This window comes from Mercenaria mercenaria, chromosome 6 (assembly GCF_021730395.1).
Source record: "Mercenaria mercenaria strain notata chromosome 6, MADL_Memer_1, whole genome shotgun sequence".
Lineage (NCBI taxonomy): Eukaryota > Metazoa > Mollusca > Bivalvia > Venerida > Veneridae > Mercenaria > Mercenaria mercenaria.
Window position 1 is genome coordinate 12,003,811 of NC_069366.1, and position 21,080 is coordinate 12,024,890.

At 33.8% G+C, this 21,080-nt stretch overlaps 1 protein-coding gene across 2 annotated transcripts; it reads left to right on the plus strand.

The window, feature by feature from the left end:
- Window positions 1-1,754: 1,754 nt before the first annotated feature.
- Window positions 1,755-20,147, plus strand: LOC123549652 (uncharacterized). 2 transcript variants are annotated; one of them, XM_045337912.2, is made up of 3 exons: window positions 1,755-1,869; window positions 11,089-11,356; window positions 17,426-20,147. In XM_045337912.2, the coding sequence occupies exon 3, from the start codon at window positions 17,429-17,431 to the stop codon at window positions 19,667-19,669; it is 2,241 nt and encodes a 746-aa protein (XP_045193847.2). In that variant the 5' UTR covers window positions 1,755-1,869; window positions 11,089-11,356; window positions 17,426-17,428; the 3' UTR covers window positions 19,670-20,147. The 2 variants fall into 2 exon arrangements, with proteins under 2 accessions (XP_045193847.2, XP_045193848.2); XM_045337913.2 differs by lacking the exon at window positions 1,755-1,869 and adding an exon at window positions 4,389-4,475.
- Window positions 20,148-21,080: the final 933 nt, after the last annotated feature.

Below are 21,080 nucleotides of genomic sequence, written 5' to 3' on the forward strand. Positions count from 1 at the left end.
GCATTTACAGAAAACACGTTACACTTTAATCGATTTTGGCAAATAAAGTTGAAAATTATATAGGTTATATGTCGACGCATGTCTGAACAGAGATTCGTGCCGGTATATTGTGGACATAAGTCCTAAGATAAATCAAATTTTAGTTTATCATGTCTGCCCTGTATCTGTTAACAGACAATAATAAGGGGCCGATAATTCGAATGTCAGAATCTGCTGGTGGTGGGGAATTTTACTTGGAGCCAATATATTTTTCCTTCTATGAAAGTCAGAAATTTGTATTTCAGAACTTGAAAACCTGAACCTTTTTTAGAGTAATTCAAAGTTATCTTTGTCTCAAAATATTTTTTGCTATACTTATGGTATTCAAAACTAACCAGCCTTATTTAGACATATATTCTGTATTGAGTAATTTGCCTAATATTAGGAAAACAACATGAAATCGCCCGTAGACTGCTCGTATCCTTTTTTCCGTGAAGCCTCCGTTAAAGTTAAAGTTTTAAATTAGAAGCAATATGACCCAAATAACAGTTCCTTATTTTTATGTCATTACATGCCTAAAGCAATGAACTGTACACAAAGTGCAGAATTTGTAGTTTTAACTAAAATCGCCAAATATAGAAATTATCATGCCAGAAGGTCATTTTTTCCCAATCAGTCACTTACAACTGACACACTCTGCCGCATAAGTCCTCTGAGTGCTTTGGTTATATTACAATCTTAAAAGCTTTTGAAAATGTTGTTTTTCCTATGTGTTTTATTATTTTGGTAACCTGGTCTACGTGTATCAGTATTGTCAGTCTTAAGCGGTTTTCTCTCTGTCCTGATAACTCTGTTGTCACCTTTTTATTCTAGCTAAAGTATATGACTCGAAATACTGCACCGGACAATGTTGAACATAGAATGACCATTTAAATGACAGGAATTAGTATTTATTGGTATTGTTAATTAGAATGGTTCCAGTATTCATTTAACATCACATCGGACAACATGCTATTTGGTTTTTCTTTTATTTTTTTTTATAAAATATTCTCATTTATCATGTGTTATTCCTATATGGTTCAGACTAGCAAATAATATATTTTAAAGAGTTTGTCTAAAGGCAAATGGTACGTATTCTAAATTTAACTTTATCAAGTCCTGCTAGTTAAGAGTATCCGAAGTGCTAGTTTCGTCAAGGTGTTCATGACCATTTCCACGTAAAATGATAAATGTCGTATTTTCAATTTCCATATATGGTAACATACTTTTGTACCACCCTTATGGATACTTAACGCTGCTGTCTTATTTTTCTAACTGCGTGTTTCGTGTCCCACTGAATTTAAGATAAACAACAACAACCAAATGTTTGACATTTAACATCTAAACGAAGTATATAGCCAAATTTAGAAGTGCATTTGAAATGATGCCGTAAAATCATAATAAGAGAAATATCACAGAAGAATATATTATGATATTAAGTTTTTAAATTATTCATAAACTAAACGAAAAGTAATATATCTCATTCAGGACATGAAAACGTAGTTGTATGTGTAAAATGAAAACTTTAAACTCAAGAGTCAAGTGCTTAAAACGGTTCGGGCTTCAGTATTGGACAATTTAACATCCAGTTTTATAGTAATTATTTGCAAAAGAATTCGTTATTTAAGATATAAATTACGTACAAAAAGTAATTATTGAACCAATAGTTCTGTCATAAAATGGTCTTCAACTTCACGCTACGGATGGAATCCCGCAAAAGCGTACATATTCTCAAAGTGTAGCAAACTGATTTTCAGAAAACGCTTTAACCCGGGTTAATTCCTAAACTGGCAGTTTGAACAAGTGCAGTGGAAATAAAAAGGCTCAACATGAAAAGGAAAAAACTAAAAGGTACAATTTCATTTTTCATTTTTTATAAAACAATTTATATATTATTTGCGTCAATATGTTTCTTTTTTTGTAAGATATACGCTTTCGCCCATTGCCTGCCTCGATACATGGCATAACCTCCCCCCCCCCCCCCCCCCCCCCCCCCTCTACCCCACCAACCCACACACACACGCACACACACAAATAGTAATTGTATAAAGAGGGGAACAAAGAAACGAACAGGCAAAATCAACAGGAAATGCCGGTAATTGAACGTACAATGTAAACTGAAACTGAAACTGTTTTATTTGATTAAACGCCTATTTTTACGTAAAACATATTCAATGGCGTTTTACAAATACATAATAAATACGTCTAAAAATTAAGACATTTTAAATGACATATGAAATTAATGAGCATAAATATCATTGAGAATAAACTATTTAGTAAGCATTAAACAAAAGATCAGGCATCAGATAAGACTAATAAATTATTAGAATATTAAGATACAGTAAGATAACTGTTTTGTTATTAAGTAAGTAGAAGTGGGATATTGCGACATGTCCATAAGTTATTACAAACAACTGTATTTTTGTATTTGTGATGAAATAGTTCATATTCGAATGTATTTACACAATAAAACCATCCATTTCATGTTACTTCAATATCTTAAAAATCACAATCACAGTCCCTAAAAGTGTGCAAAGTAATTTCAAAAATAATGAGTTTTCAACTTCATTTTGAAAGTATCTATTGTGTCTGAGTTTCTTATTTTGAGAGGCAATTCATTCCAGAGTTTAGGTCCAACAGTACCAAAACTTCTGTCGCTGAACGTTTTGCACTTGTTGAAAGAAACAAGGAAACACCCAGTAACGGAATGTGAAGAACGCAAGTTCCTTGTTTGTGTTTGTTTTATGAGAAGTTCTGAAAGATATTCTGGAGAGTTTCCAACTGAACAATTATACATGTAGGTGAGAATTTTGAATGCGATTCTGACTTTGATGGGTAGCCAGTGAAGATCATAGAACGCTTGCTTGGAACTGTCATATTTTCTTCGATTTAGGACAAGTTTTGCACACATGTTCTGAATTCGTTGCATTTTGCTTACCTCGCTTTGAGCAATACCATACAGAATGACATTACAATAATCTAACTGGGATATCACTAAAGACAGCACAAGGGTTTCGGTAGCCTCTTTGGTAAGATATTTCCGGATACATTTTTATTCTGAAGTAGTTGAGAAATGCTGTTCTACACTTTCGTTTTACATGCTCTTTTAGATTCAAGTTTTCATCCAGATATGCACCTAGATATCGAATAAAGCTCACTGATTTCACTTCATCACCTACAATGTATATTTTGTCAGTTGCACACTTAGAGAGCTGTTGCCTACCACCAAACATGATGAACTCGGTTTTGGAAGTGTTCATCTTGAGCTTATTTTCATTCATCAAGTTGTTGATTGTTTTAGCACATTGATCAAGTTCTTGTATTGCCTGGGATTCTACTGTTGGAGATGATGGTTTAAAGCATTTATTAGCAGTATGGTCATCCGCAAAGCCGTAAACTGAAATCGATGGCGGAATAACATTAAACAGTGTCCCCGCATATGTCAAATAGAGCCACGGTCCTAAGCAGCTCCCTTGTGGAACGCTACAATTTAATTGGCGTGGAAAGGACATGGCTGAATTGACACTAACAGGGCAACGTCTGGGGCGCAGATAGGAACCGACCTAACTCAGTGCTGTTCCACGAACGCCATACTGCTTGTTTAACACATCAACAAGAATGTCATGGTCTACAGTATCAAAGGCGGCACTGAAATCGATGGCAATTAGCGCCGTAACTTATTTCTTCTCCATAGCATCCAGTATATCATTTACTAGACGTAACAATGCTGATTCGGCAGAATGTTTTTTTCCTGTATTAAGCAGATTGGTTTTTTTTGGTAGAAGATTGTGTTTGTTTACATGATCATTGAGTCTGGACAGAGCTGCTTTTTCAATAAATTTTGACAGAAACGATAGGTTACTAACAGGCCTGTAGTTTGCAAATTCAAGTTCGAGTCCCTTTTTCTTCAACAAAGGTCTTACAATTGCCTGTTTCCATTTTGTTGAAAAGATGCCGTCTCGCAACGACAAATTTACCAATTTGGTCATAACAGGCAACAACTCATCTAAGTACGATTTTAGCAGTTTTGTTGGTAGAATATCAAGTTCACATGATTTCGTCTGTAGTTGGCTTATAAGTTTTCTAACTTCTTCGTCGCTGGGATCTTTAAAACTGTCAAAACAAGGAATATCTTTTTCGCATGGTTGAAAATTATCGAAATGTTTCAACGATTCTCGAATTTTTTCGATTTCATTCATGAAATGATCTGCAAATTTCTCTGCCACTGTATTTAGCGTACCCGCGGTAAAATGCGACGTTAAGTTGGACACGGTGGATTCGATTTCTCCAATTAACGATTGGACGCGGTGAATAATGACTAATAAAGTGTAGCCACATATTTGCATCCGCTATTTATAGCTGTATGCATATAAGTGTTTACATCCGATATAAAGTAAACGAAGATATGTTTAAAATATTATAGTTTATATGGAAATGAAAAATTGATCACATCAGAGGTGAGCTCGTTTGCATTTATACAGATGAAAATGAGAAATGTTTGATGTATTTCAGTTAATTGTAGAGGATATATTGTATTTATATTGATTAAATGCATTGCTTTATTTTCCTACTGATCTCATTATATTTTGCTGTATAAACATACAGTGCAACCTCTGTATAGTAACACCCTTTGGGAGATAAAATATTGACTATTATGTAGAGGTTGTTGTTCTAAAGAGGTAAATTTCCTAGCATATTTCAGCTTTGGGAAATTTTGAAAATGTTGTTAAAGAGAGGTATTTGCTCAAGAGAGGGCCGCTCTGGAAAGGTTGAACTTTATATTTTATATAAAAAAATATATAATATATAAAGAAAGATACGTAATTATTTTCTAGGTTATTTGTTAGTGAATTGACTGAACTGTTAAACAGGTATATGGGCTGGATGTGTACACTATTTAATTTAATTTGAACGGAGGGCCTATTGCCCATGTTACGATCAAAAACGCATTATTGTGTCAAGTTTACACATCGAAAGAAGGCGCAGAAGCTCGATTCACGACAGACTTCAGAAAAAAATGCTTATACTCCACACTTTGATTTTATCTTAAAAACAAAAAAACAAGAGGGTCGAAGTGGGTGTTTATCGTTGGTACATGAATGTCTGCGCTAAGTACTGTGGTTTACGTTGTAGCACCATTTCTACCCCTTGGCCGCACCCCCCCCCCCCCCCCCACCCCCCACCCTCCGCCCACACACACACACACACACACACACACCTCTGTCTATATTTTGCATAAAATTAAAATGTACTTGTTGGATATTTGAGCAAGCCGTTCGTAATATTTTTCCGTTACAGCTTCTTTTTGTTGAGGACCTACTTTTCAAATGCGTAGCTCTAAGGCTGTGTTTATGGTGCTCTGTGCTTCCGAGAAATAACCCTTACCTATTATCTTTGAAATTTGTTATTTAGTTCAAATACTTATACATTTTGTTTTTATTTTTATGGGGTGGATAATAAAAAAAACGTTTCTTACAAGGGTTGAATTTTTCATTTAATTGCCTACTTTGAGGTCATTATTTTTCATACCCACCCACCTTCTCATTACCAAGGTTGTAAACCTTTTTGCCTTTCTGACCTTGTATGTTTTTAATGTTCCCCATTCAAAACCATTTACAGATTGAGTTCCAATGTTATTGTAGGGACGCGCCTCAGCTAAGTTCTTATTATTTGTTGTTTTTCTTTTCCATTCGATATCAGACTGGTTTTAGCATTAAATCATATGCATCCTTGATGTTTATATTTGCCATTATCGCATAGTGTGGCAGTTTTTCTTTGATCTTTGCAGTATGTTAAACATGGTAATACACATTAATACTACAAAATATGTGCTGATATTTTACAAAACTGTTAAAATATATATCAACACAGAAATCTCTATAGAGATTCATTAGAATAAAACTGTTGTGATATATATCAGCACAGTAAAACTGTTCCGATATATATCGCAACACTTTTTCTCTATCGATGCCTATTGAGGTAGTATAATTTTTTCCTTTCAAAGAAAAGGTGATTTTAGCTCCAATTTACAGTTCACAGAGAAAGAATTATCACAAACACCTACATTTATAAAGTAAAAGAATAAATAAACTAGAATATTTCAAAACCTCGATAGTTATCGCCAAATTCAGAAATACATGAAATATATGAAATTCTGAGATTTCTCAAATGTTTCTTTTTCTTTGTTTTTTTTTTTTACAAACAAAACAACAAGTTTTACAATATGTTTGGCCAATGAAATGCAAAGATTTAAAACCAATGCAGAAATCTGTTGGATACTTTTATCTGGGGAACACATTTTCTAAAACAGAAGTTTTAGTGTTTCAGTCAGCGAGGCCCAGAAAGGTTATCAAAAGAGTAAAAATAATAATAAACAAATTTAAATGAAAATAATATATAAATTTTAACATAAATCTATGCGATAAAACAGTTATAATATGTAATGCTCATGTGTTACGAGGATATATCAGAGCTAGGGGTACATCTCGGTATTTTTCTCTGCACATATCTGTCTCGGCCTACCGGCCTCGGCGATATGTGCAGAGAAAAATAACCTCGATGTACCTCTAGCTCTGATATATCCTGGTAACACACTCTCACACATACTATAACTATTACTTATCCTACGTATTATGCAGTACGACTTAGCACTTCATTTTTCAGAACAAGATGTCATCAAAATAAATATGTCCATGCCGTTCTACCACTTTTTGGTGGTTGAATGATATCATGCTCTGCTATGTGTTTTCTCCTTAACATTTTACTATCCCAATATTTCAATACATTGATAAAGCAGAAATTGTTCCACCATGTTTATAAATTGTCTGATTTTTATTCAACTTTACGATAGCCACGCAATCTTTTAATCAAACACACGTAGTAGCCTCGCCAGTTCCCTAAACAAAGTTGATGTTTGCCGAATATTTGTATTACAGGTCTGTAACCAGGGGTGAGCTTGCCAAGAAGTTGTACCTCAAAGCTTACTTTGCAACCGTTAATTAATCAATAAGCAATATTTATCAAAAACCGCAGAGTATGAAAATGACTTTATTTATAATGTCTTGCCAAGTCTCCCTCCGAGACTGTATCTTTATTTTAACTTGCCATGTTATGACTGTTGTTTATATGTTAATTGTGTAAGCATGAATCGCAATCACTTTTCAAAAATACCTTCTCCTATTTCATAATGTCTTCATTATAAAAAATACCAAGTATGTATTTTCTAATGGGTATTTTATACCCCATTTTTCATAGTAGTGTCAACTCGCGGGTGGTCTGTTTTGTAGCCCTGGGCTCATTAAGTTTTGCGGTTCTATTCTTACCTTTGAATTATATACTTTACCGCCACGATAGCCTAGTGGTAGATCCGCCCGCTTCTTGTGCGGGAGGTTGTGGGTTCGAATCCATGGACGCGTCATACCAACAACATGAAAAGTGGTACCAGTATCTCCTTTGTTGGCGCTCAGCATTAAAAGGGATTAAAAGGGAAACTGACTTTTCTTTTCTCATGTCCTTGTGGCGATGGATTTCATTAGGAGTGAATTGTGGAGAGTTATTAATATAAGTAGGACTTGATTTAAAATTGACATTAAACTTTTATATCTTTTTACATAGTACTATTAATACACACAAACCTGTTAATTTTATGTTTGCATAAACCATAGATGATAATTGTTCAGTTCATATTTAATACTAATAATCATATGCGTAATGAAGCAAATATCTGCATTTCGTCTGGTACCTTGTCCGTTTGGTCTGTTCAGTCGAGCGTGTCTCTTTAATTCTTCAGTAGAAGTAAAACATAAATTACCTGATATTTACGAATTGAACTATGTATGATACATCTATTTAAAACTGTTTACAAATATTATTAATCAAACAGCAAATAGAACAAGAACTGACACAGGAGACAGCGCGCTCAACTACTTTGATGCTGAAAAGAGAAATAGGGCCTACCCGATCATTTCAGTGATACATCCCTCCGTTAACATAATAATTTATATTTGAAGCTTTTGAATTAACAAGATAGATAAAGTTAAGGAAATTGGAAGGTATTGGTGCTCCTACCTCCATCCATCCGGGACAGAAACATGTCACGCCATCTACAGTTCAGTAGCGTTGTCATAAATAATGTCGATGAATAAATATCTATTCAGTAATAACAGGCATAAAAACTCTTTCCTGATATCATGTAAAATAAATTCTGTGAAAATATCCTTGGAAGCATAAAGCAACCGAGCAGCAAAATAGCAAACTCGGTTTGACTGAGTTTGTTCACGGAAGGTTATAAAATGTGCACCCCTAGCACTGGCTGAAGCGGAATTTTTATCATGTTAAAAATAAATGTTTTGTATGATTTCAAAGTACTAGAAAAGACAACAACTCAGAGTCTAAATACGGGAAAATTATTCACCACCACACGGCACTTAAATGATGTTGCTGTGATAGTTAAAGGCACTGACCTCCAGATTTCCGCTAAAATGATATTTCTTGGTCATATTTCTCAACTTTCTTTAAAATACCGTATCAAAAAAAAACATGCCCGAATCTGGAATTGAACCCGGGTCGCCTCAGCCATAAAAATATTCCAGCGTTCTTAACCAATACACCATGGAAGAATATGTTAACGGTCGTTAAACATAAAGTTTTACAATTAAGGCATTTTACTTCTGGTATAACATTACAAACGCATTTAAACTTAGACTGGAAAAATTTGTATAAAACACTAATTCTTATGTGTCTATATAACATAAAATCTATCAGTAACTAAGTTTTTAATCCTTCTTTAAGAAAAAACACACAATATTTTTCCTTATATTTAATAATTTTCTATTTTTGTTGTTGTCGTACAATCTGGAGGCCAGTGCCTTTAAAACGAAATCTGTGAAAAGATCCTATAGAAGCAAAGAACATAACAAAGCAATATAATAGTAGACTCAGTTTGACAGAGTCTGTTTTAGTTTATGAGAGATAAAGAAAAGTGATAATATTTTGCCTTATCCGGATATTTCTTTTGTATTTGGACGGTTCAACAGTCCCATGGTAACATACGATAAAGCCCGAAACGCGTGAAAATGTTCCGAATGTAAATCGGGTGAAGCAGGCGTTTGACTATGCCGCATATGTATACATAGTATGCGTCTTCATCCAGGATTATTTGAAAATACAGAAAAGTCAGAAAGACAATAGTCAGTGAATCATTTCTAATTTAAACTAAAATAAAATTGATATAGAATAAAAGCTTATTTAACATTGCACTGTACAATACGAGATATATTTGGACTCGTACCCATCTGGGGTACTCGTCAAAATATACCTCCGTATTGTACAGAACAATGTTAAATAACCTAATAATATAGTGTACATAGATTATGGGTGTTACTGATTCGACCAAACGGGTATATGGTTATACGGAGTACATCATTTAGTTATCACTAATTTTTGGCGAAATGCCTATTCAGTCATTACAGATCTCGAAGGAACGTTGAGAAGCTCAATCAGTTCTTTATAATCCTTGCATAAGATAAAAATTCATGACTCGCTTGAGATTTTTTGTTATCTCTGCTGAATAATGATAAATTTCAATAAAAATTAAACTGTTTATCGATCAGATCATAAATTATTATAAAACATAGCAACAGTAACACGCGGTCGTTTGTTTGCTATAAACAAAACTCTGAAGGGTTTTCAATCTCTTTTTAGATTAAAAAAATATAAAAGGAATAATAATGTTTGAATATCCGAACGGTAAATTTATTTCATTTCATCTGAAAAGGAAACATTTATTTTCATATTGAAACAAAGAATATTTTCTTACAAGTGTGTCCTATCAATTGCATATTTGCATGCCCCGAAGGTTGGCAAATTAAAATCGCATTGTCCATCCGTGCGTCCGTGTAAATTCTTGTCCGGGCTGTAACTCTGCCATCTATAAAGGGATTTTTAAATAACTTGACATAAATGTTCACCGTAATGAGATGACGTGTCATGCGCAAGATCCAGACACCTTACTCCAAGGTCAATGTCTAACTTAGAGGTCAAAGGTTAACAGGGTCTCTTTCGCGTCCGATCCATAATTCTGCCATCAATGAAGGGAATTTGAAATTACTTTGCATAAATGTTTACCATAATGATGTGTAATGTGCAAGACCCAGTCCCCTGGCTGCACTTAGAAGTCAAAGGTTAACATGGTCCGTTTCTTGTCTGGTCTATAACTCTGCCATTTATCAAGGGATTCGAAAGTAATTTAACAAGTGTTAACTATACTGATGCGTGTTGCGCTTACGACTCAGGTCTCTCGGGTCAAGGTCCAGATCACAAAATAATTCATACATTAACTATTGTGGTATATTTTGCGCAGACAACTGTAGCATTCTTTGGCACGCTTCGGGAGCATTTGTCACTAATAGTGACAGCTCTTGTTTATCATTATTTCCCACTTGCCTTTATTAATACCGGAGAAGGCTGAGGGATTTGCCTTTTTTGTCTTTAGTGTGTTTTCAACACTCAAGATTACAGATGATTCTGATGGTTGGGCCATCTTAGCTAAGGTCTTGCTGGTATATTATTAGCAATTTATTTGTCCTTTTGAGTATATTCAATTCTGCATATGGAAAAATACTTTTGCAAATAAATATCAGACTAATTCTTTTTGCTTTAGATCAAATGAATCCTTGATTGCTTATATTTGTCACTGTGACTATCCTAACTCTCACATAGTATTGCAGAGCACTTCATGTTGCAGAACAAATTTAGTTACTGTAACACATGAAATCATCTAAATTTATGGACCGAGTCTATGGGCTTCTACCACATTTTGTAGGTTGAACGACATCACCTTCTGCTCTGTATGATTATTCTTCGGATTTCTCAAAAACAGGCAACATATTTAATTATCCAGAATGTTTTCCACCTTGTTATGTTTTATATTTAAAATGTTCAATTTATTTGTGTGAAGGAAAATGCTTCAACCCATGCAATCATTATAACCAATCGGGAAATCACACACCCGTAATACCTCACGCAAGTTACATAAACAAAATTGAATTTTGCCGAATATTTGTATTGTAGGTCTGTAACCAGGGGTGAGCCTGCCAAGAGGTTAGAAAGTGGTGCGTACCTAAAAACTTATCTTGCAACCGTTAATCAATGCAATAGTTAACCAAAGCGCAAACGATATTGAATAGCTCGATTGATAAGGATACGCTAGTATACAACACAGTAAATAGAACAAACGTATTCAAGAGGTGATTGCGCCGTACAGAAAGTGAAATGATAATTATCAAATCAGCATTATTATTTACAAATTTCCTGTTACGGATGTTGTTCTTATTTTGATGTAAGTATTTTTTTTTAAATTGTTGCTATGTTTAATCGTAAAAAATACCATTAATAATTGTTACAGTTATAAAGAGTCATACAATAGAATTATCTACAATAGTACAATAGATAAATACACAGATGTGATGAATGTTTGATATTTTGGCAAGAGCAAATACAAGGGGCTGGATGTGAAGTGGTTTCACACTTGGTTCAAGCGAGCGAAATGGTTGCAAACTTACAAAATGGCGGATATTTACTGAAATCGTCGCGTGTTCGCTTGCTTTTTTTATACGGTAAGTTGGTTTCTATGGTATTTAGAACTCTATGGATATGTGCATGCATCAGTTCTATGTCTACGTCACACTCGGTTTTGCGTTTCAGCGTTGTAGATTTTGAATTCTCGAAGTTATTGAAGTTATAAAATTGTCATGTCCATGTTTTGATATTTGAATTGCGTCGTTTCTTGCCATTTTTAACATTCTAATGATCAAGCTAGCCTGTTTTGGGGCCCTTAAACGAGACAAAACAACTAATTGTGAAGAATTCTATAAACGTTTGGCTCTGCATGTTTTCTGGATAGTGCTATACCCAAATAAATCTTGTTCAAGCTAGTTCTTGTTGCAAACTTGTACTTCAAGAACTTTCTGTTGCAAACTTTTTCTAAAAAAATAGTGTCCATCTATCAGAGAATGTTTATTGTGTAACTGGTTGAAGAGGCAAATCATAAATTTCCACAAAGTTGCAGCAGATAGCGCGAAATTTCATAATTCTATTTCTAATCACGTATAACGACGTTTGGGCACAAAACAGAGACTTATTTTCAGCTTTTAGTGATTTTGGAAGATCAGTGAAATAATATGGTCAATGTTTTGCTATGGTGTGCACTAGCCTTGTGTGTATCTTGCCTAAGAAATTACTTAATGCAAACTGAGTAATCTAACAAGTTCTCGTCTCAATTCTTAGCCCCAATACTAAGTTCTCATCTCCATTGACCTGTATTTATAATTGACAGAAAATTTGTTGAAGATATTTTACATAAAAGAAATACTATAATCGAACTAGTATATAGCAAACTTATGTTTTGATTTCAATCGATCTGAAATCTACAGTATTGTATTTCCTTGTTCAATTTATTTTTCGGGCAAAAACGCAAGACTGAGACAGCGATGGGAATTCTCCTCTGAAATATGGTATTTGCGCAAATGAAATCCCGTTCACGGTTTGTGCTTCAACGTCATTTGTCGTTACATGAGACAAAAAACTATCAGGATACATGATTTGTTCATAAAAACTGTTTTTCGTAAAATACTAGTACATGTAGTTTTGATAGAAAAAAAACACATTTATATACAACAGTGGTGCAATAACATAATGACATAAATGCATACGTTATGTGTTATTTCTAGATTTAATGTACAAAAATATATCCCAGTCTTAAGACATGATGCAAAATGTTTTGAACTCATTAGAAGTTATAATAGTTGTTCATCCACCTGCACAATCTTGTGTCGATATAACATGATCATAATACGAAAGAAGGCTATTGAGTGTTGGTGATAAGATACATGTAAAATACCCCTTTACCGACATGCGGCATAGTTCATATTTTGTTTCTGAAACATAAATCGTCGTCTTTGAATATCTTATATGACATACGTACTATGTATCAAAACAATAAATAAATCGATACAAACACTAAAACTCATGGACGCTGTACAATGAGAGTAAAACTGAGATAAAATGTTAACTCCTCTAAGTTACAGTATAACATCTGCAGAAACATGACTGTAGTTCCCATCATTTTATCACGTGCTTAATTTTGTCGTTTAAATTTATAATTGGAAAATTTAATGGTTTTAAACAGAAAGAAAAATACCACAAACAACTTCGGAAAAGGCAAAACCCAAGTTGCACGGTATCCAAAAAGATGTAATCTTGGACACAAGCAACTTTATTAAGGCAAAATTGAAAACAGTAGAGTTGGCATTAAAATTTGTGGTGGCAATCAACAGAAAACATCATAGTTATGTTTGTTCATTTTCAGAGAAGACGGATTTAATCGCAGCCAAACATTTTCTTGTTATAGTTTATCAATTTCAATCCACTGTATACAGCGTAACTGTTGTGCAGTATTTTAATTTGTGAGTTCGCTAAAAATATAGTCTTAGTGGACTCGTCAACTCTATGATGTGACTTAACTGGGCGAACACCTCTTGGTATATTATTCAATTTTCTTAAGGTTCCATACTTTGGTATGCTTCCTTTCCTTCGGTTAAACTCGTGATCTCTGCAATAAAAAGTAACACTGGTAGTTTGTGTCATATATTGCAATGTAATGCAAAATTAATATAATATAAAGAATTCAACAAACAACATTATACACTGTTGCACTTGACGCTTTTGTTTTGTTTCTAACAATTAAAATAAATTTTGCAAGTAAACGGCATTTCAATGTTTGTCCTTGCCATTCATTTTTGTAGCAATACTTGTATGTCTTCTGTATTATGGCACTGCAATTAATTTACTTTTCATTACTGGTTGGTAACCAACATTGCTTGTGTGTACTATAATATTACGCAAAAATATATCTGACTTTAGGTTGCTAAATTGTTGGTTCAGAATAGGAATAGAAAAAAAGAATAGGCTTACAAAATTTTATATATTGTCTTTGATACCAATAACACTTACATAACGGTTATTTCTGATATACGTGATAGCGTTGTTTGTTCAACTAATGAAGATTCATGTTCATGCTGTTGGGTAGCGTCTGATGTTCATAGCATCTAGACCTGAAAAGATCTGAAAGAAAACAACTGCATGTTAAAGTCGTTGTCTGTATAGTGAGTATAGCTGGACAAGATCCAAAAGACAAATTGTACCTTTAGACAATGTCTCCGAAAGTTTAGTTTTATTTCTGCTTGCAATCTAGACAGCTGATTATATAAACAGGGAAGATGTTAAAATTATGTAGGTACACTAACCCTAATCCTACCAGGTTTCATGAAAACATGATAAGGTTTTTTATCAACAGTTATATTAAAATATCAAAGGGCCATTTGATGCTATGAAAATGTACGACCCTAAACAGAAAAGAAATGTACACGAGTTGCACAATAAACATTCTCTGATAGTTGGATACTATTCTTTTTTACAGAGAATTTTGCAACAGAAATTGCTTGAAGTACAAGTTTGCAACAAAAAAGAGCTTGAACAAGATTTATTTGGGTATAGCACTATCCCGAAAACATGCAGAGCCAAACGTTTATAGAATTCTTCACAATTAGTTGTTTTGTCTCGTTTAAGGGCCCCACAACAGGCTAGTTTGATCATTAGAATGTAAAAAACGGCAAGGAACGACGCAATTCAAATATAAAAACATGAACTTGACAATTTTATAACTTCAATAACTTCGAGAATTCGAAATCTACAATGCTGAAAACGCAAAACCGAGTGTGACGTAGAATTAGAACTGATGCATGCACATATCCATAGAGTTCAAAATACCATAGAAACCCACTAACCTGATACAAAAACAAACAAGTGAACACGCGATGATTTCAGAAAATATCCGCCAATTTGTAAGTTTGCAACCATTGCTCGCTTGAACCAAGTGTGCAACCGCTTCGCGTCCTCCTGCCCCTTGAAATATCCAGTTTATTGAAAGGTAAACGATAAATGTAAGCTATTGAATAGTTATTTTGCCCATTTGGCAGTATGTTTGTTTTAGCCCATTTGACTTTATATGGATTTTCGTAGACAAAAAGTAATAGTAAAATAAAATTATGATGTGAATTGCCCATTTATAAATGAATCACTATTCTTTATATTAGATGGTTACTAATTTTGACTTATTCACTTATCATAAAAAACGATGAATTGTTAATTAGTCAAATGGGCAATGTCTTATTGGCTCTTCTGGCAGTTTATCTTAAATGAGGTTGCTATATTTATACCTAACAACCAGAATATTTATGCTCAAATAACAAGGTAATACAGTGTTATTCTATCACTATAGTCTCATCCACATTCTGACCAGTGACAACATACCTGCAATGGTTTGTCATGAAATGCTTAGATACCATTTAAATAAGCAAGACAAATATTTCGTAAACATTGAATCATTGAATTTGGTATTTTTATCAGTTAATTTCCTCCCTAATTACAGTTAGTATATATTATGACATTAGATACAAGACAATGGCGCAATAATTATGACTAATATTGGAAAGAAAATCCTCCTATTTGGACTTCTATACTGGCTTTAGAAAAGCGAAAAGCTATACAAGAATATCAGTAAAATCACTTTAAATGATTGCAGAAACTATGAAAAGCATCACATTCTTTGGTATCAACAAACTATGTTCTTTTTGTCTAGCATCAAGTTATTGAGTGCACTGGTGTACTCATATCCCAGATGATATATCTTGATTTATACAAATAGAGCTTAACTCGGCGGAGAATGGTTTGATTGACACTGTCTCGCCAAACTTCGTTTTGAAAGGTTACTGATTATTTCGAGAGACTGTGTTCGTATCCCAACACATTTCCCAAATTGTCCCCTCATTTTATAATGTCTTCATTTAAGTATCTATTGTTGGTTGGTATTTGAGGTTCAATATCTGTTGTATCTTTTCAAAATAGTCTCAAATTGTGTGTAGTTTAGTTTACAGGTCTGGGCCCAATAAAATACGGAAACCAAACTTTTACCATTTTTGTAAGTAACTTGTAATTTCCATGAACAAAATATTACAAGAATTTTCTGCAAATTTTTTTAGAAATGCTACTTTGAATGCTTAAGCAAAGATTTGACTGTAATAATATGCTAAAGCAACAATAATATGCAAACTGAAGGATGTGCTTTTACTTTATTGGATATCGGATTCTTAGTAGAATAATTAAGATAAAAATCTGTAATGGAAATTATGTTGTTATATTTTCAAAAATATATGAAATGATTTGGGACAGAAAATTTTACCAATTATTTCCAATAAAGTAAAGGACAAACCAATCTCATCAAATATCTAATGTTTCCAATAACAGCTCCAACGACCTCTGTGAAACCTTTTGTGAATAAGTAAAAGGTGGTAAATCAGAGTTTGGTCATGCAATGGATTCGTTTCAAACATAAACAGTTGATCAGTTATATTGTATTCACTAAATTCTTAATACGTATGTCATATGGAATAAATTGTCACAAAAGATAATTTGAAACCTGTTTGCTCAACCAAGAGAGTAAGTATAAATTTCATAAATGTACTTTGCTCAAAGAATAATACGTTGGTTTTTTGTTGTTGTTGTTTTTATTTTTTATTTTTTTTTTGTTGTTGTTTTTTTTTACCGTTTCCTTCAGTTTGATTGGATAACTTTTGTGCTGCTCCCGATGTTGGACAACTTTTTTCACTTTCTATTTATATTGCCAGAACAGAGATTCGAAATTAAAAATGACTGACTTGAAAACAATGACTATAAAAAGAAACAAAAGTAATAAAGTAAAAAATCTCTCCTAGTTGTGCTACCAAGATATAGTATTATAACATGATTACAAACTTGCAATTTGTAATAACTTTCTGCTAGATACATGTACGTAACTATCAACTTAAATATTTGACAGTTCTTTTATCAAAGAAATGAATGTCATATTTTTTGTTTTACACACTTGTAAAACCCGGAACCGAACTGCAGATATCCGATAATGCCGGAATATTGTAGATATGTGTACGAGGTTTTGGGTGTTATAAGTGTGTACAAAAAAAAATATGACATTCATTCCTTTGATAAAAGAACTGTGGAAGATTTGCGTTGATAGTTACGTATATGTATCTAGCAGAAAGTTATTACAAATTGCAAGTTTGTGATGTTATTACTATATCTTGGTAGCACAACTAGGACAGACAGGAAATAAATTATCTCAGAAGCTACAAGTGGTTGTAAAACATGTCAAATTATTGAGATATTCAAATATATATCAAATGCAAAAGGATTTAATGTCCACCTTTCATGCGGGTAATATTTTAATTGTTATGTATGTAATAATGTTTAAATGACTATAATAATATATTATACACTAATAAAAACAATCTTCCAGAAAATGAACAAGAAGGATACTAGAAGAAACAGGTACTGTCTTGTGCTTGAGGATTATGGATATACACAGAATATCAGAAAAAGATATAAAGATCATGCTTTGTTCTTCGAAGCTAGAAAGCAAATAATGCAAGGAACCTTTAGTGTACTACACAATTATAAATTTGGAAGTTTTATTGAGGCAACAATGCTCCCAGGACAAAAATCCGATATGGATATGGTAACTTTGTTAACATCGTTCATTGCATTTGAAAATCGAATCCATTATGACAGGTCAGATAGTTATGTAAAATGTAGTCTAAAAATGATCGTAGATCCCTGGACAGCACCTGGACACGTCAAGTTAGTGCCTTTTGATAATTTAGATATCATCGATGCTTTCCTATATCTATGTACCAAATATGATATTTATGGTCGGAGAGTGTTATGTTACAAGCGAAACATATTCTATACCGGACACTTGAATTCATTTAGGAACTATGATACTGGTCCGCACAGAGTTGAAAGGTCTGGACCCGCTATGACGCTAATTCCTCAGACAGGTAGACATTTAGATTTTATTCATGCTCTTATGTGTGGAGACTGGCCGTCATGTGCAAACGCTTGGCTTCAGAGACTGAAAACATTGTTGTGGTTGGGTCGGGAGGAAATGCAAACATTGGCGAGACTTCCATGCTTCCTAGTACCGACAGGTTACCATGAAAGCAACCTCGAATGGCGAATTTCTTTTTCGCTACAAGAGCGTGAGCTCTTTTGGAAACTGACTGATTTACAGTATAAGTGCTTTATTATGATGAAATACATTAAAGAGGCATCTTTTGGGAAAGAACATTTTCAGTCTGAAAATTCTTTAACGTCTTACCATTGTAAGACTGCTCTTTTTTATACAATCGAAAATAACTCTGGTATATGGAAACAAGGGGATTTAATAGATGTTACAACTTTATGTTTTAGACTTCTTTTAAAATGGACTGACATTCGATATTGCCCGAGTTACTTTGTACCAACACTGAATTTATTCTGGAAATTAAACGACAATGATTTTGAAAACATGAAAAGGTTATTACAAGCCTTTCTAGCAGAACCAGTTGTGCATTTCAGTAAAGGAATCGTATTGATGCACTACATGCATAATTCAGAACTGACACTTGATCCAAAATTAAAGGAACTGTACGACGTTTATGAAACTCCAATCAGTAGCATCAAATTCATAGAAAGTTTAGATCACACACACAGGGAACTTGGGGATATGTTGGGAAATGTTATGGAGTACGTTTCACATTTGTCTTTACTGGAAACAATAAACCACCTTGCAAGTATACTGAATATGAAGCAGCGAAACGATGCAAATTTGTTGACAAGTTTAGCTTTCCCATTCATTCACACAACACTGGCCTGTCATTTTGTTATTCTTGCATTAGAATCGGACCACTATAGCAGAGACTTTTACATAATGATTTCTGCATTTCATTTTTGGAAAGGACTTAAATCAGATACAATGTCTAGTAAACTGAAGCTGGTAACAGTTCTCCTCTACACTGGATACAAAGAAAGTGCCGTGGCTTTGTTGAAGGTAATTTCTATAGTAAATACAAGTTGTCTCTTCTTTGGATGCTCATGCTTTTATTCGTCTCAATACGATCATGGAAGATCCTTACACTTCTACAATGTTGTATGCAAACGTGCTAGAAATGATCTAGAATGTCTATGGACAGATGAACTGATTCACAGCCATTTATGCCACTGTGTAATGTTCCTACCCACAGAAATTGATATCACCCCATACCCTTTACGGTTTGAGATGTTTAGATCATACGCAGTACCAGACGATGCTAGAAATCCAAGTAAGCTTGACTATTGGTGGTTTCAGTGTGCCGTTATCGATCCAGAAACATACATGCATTTTCTTTGGCATTTAATTGATGTCTCGTGGATAGAGAAAGGACAAGTGTTCGATGAATTACTTGAAACTACTACAATACATACATGGGCTCATTACCACTGGGAAACCAAGGTGAACGTTGCAGGATGGCTTACAGAAAGAAGCGGGCAAAATGTGAAAGCACTGGAAATGTACTTATCATCGTGGCGCCTTTTAAAGATAAGACAATTGCAATATCAAGTACTTCCAGATAATAAACTACTCTTTCATACTAACAATGCTGCCAAATGGCATTTAGTTTTATTGTTGTATCGAATCTGGTGTGAGCGTCAATTCGAGATATTTGGGAGATACTGCTTGTGAAGTCATAGTGGAAAAAAGACATAGAATGCAGCATGCAGCTGATATTTTTGTCGTTATGATTTTATTAGATAGGAATGTGAAACGGTTTAACGATATTTTAATTTGGGAATGGACATAGTTACAGTTTATATTGGCTAACAAGTTTAGATCACTGACACTTGCAACCGAGTTAAGTTAGCGGCATCGGTGATTTAAGATTCAAAACCATGTCGAATGTATGGACAATTTATAGGATTTCTGTTTCCATTTATCCACAACATCTCAATCTAATAACAAAAATAAGAATAAGGCTATCCTTTCATTTTTCTTCTTTATTCGTTTGTATAACATGTCATTATATACATTTGAACTTATAAGCTCTCATACTCATTTCTTACAATGCATGTTTCCATATGTAAATATATATTTCATATTATATGTTACTGTTTTTCTTATTTTGTAAGAGCTGTCACTTATTATAATAAAATTGTAAATAGTCGTTGTTACAACATGTCGGGTGTATTTATATGCTAGCTTCTATGATAACAAATTGACAAAACAATGAAATTGAAGTGTTACTTGGTCTTTTTACTCGAGCATTTCTAAAGGCCAAATTATCAAATTATATCCCCTTTATATAAAATTAAGTTTGATAAGTAAAATAATGTCAAAGCAGAATCACTTCTGAAAGCGCTGTAATACTATTTACGCCCAAATTATATTTGATTGGGGAGTTGCTACCTAGGATACACTTGACCCACCCTACAATCTCTTGAACTCATACAAATATCACGTTGAAACTTACAAAATATTTTTCAGGATCATAAGGCAAATTCACATACCATGTTTCGTTACTCTGACTTTCGTTTTGACAAAATTATTCCCACTTTTGACTTAGAAAAAATTTCAAAATTGACATTTCTTTCACTATTTCTGATGCCTATGCATGCATTTGATTCAAACAACCATCTAATAAAATCTGAAAAATAGATCCCTCGGAAGCACCGAGAACAAGGCAAACAGTGAAAATTGCAGACTCGGTTTGATTGAGTCTGTTCATGAGCAGTAATGGAAAATGCAACACTGCCCACGCCCCCTAGCACCGGCTTAAGCAGTATTCAATCTTCAAATCTAAATGAGTTGAAATCAATGCTCCCGAAGGACCAGAAAATATAACAACACTGAGATGAAGTCGGAGCGACTTTTTACGGCCGCCACATAGCACTTAACACCCGCTGTTTTACACATCAACTTCTGTAACTCTGCCTTTTGAAATTTCTAAATCCGTAGAAGATATTGCATTGTAACTTCATAATTGGTTTTCAAGTATCATTAATCAAGCTCGCATAATATTTTTTTATCATTTCCAATTTGCACTTTGACAATCCCCCGAAAATGCAATTTCCTTCAATATTCCGTAAACTTTGCATGA

Excerpts from the sequence above, each read along its gene's own strand:
- LOC123549652 (XM_045337912.2), top strand. The coding sequence starts at position 17,429 with ATGAACAAGAAGGATACTAGAAGAAACAGGTACTGTCTTGTGCTTGAG.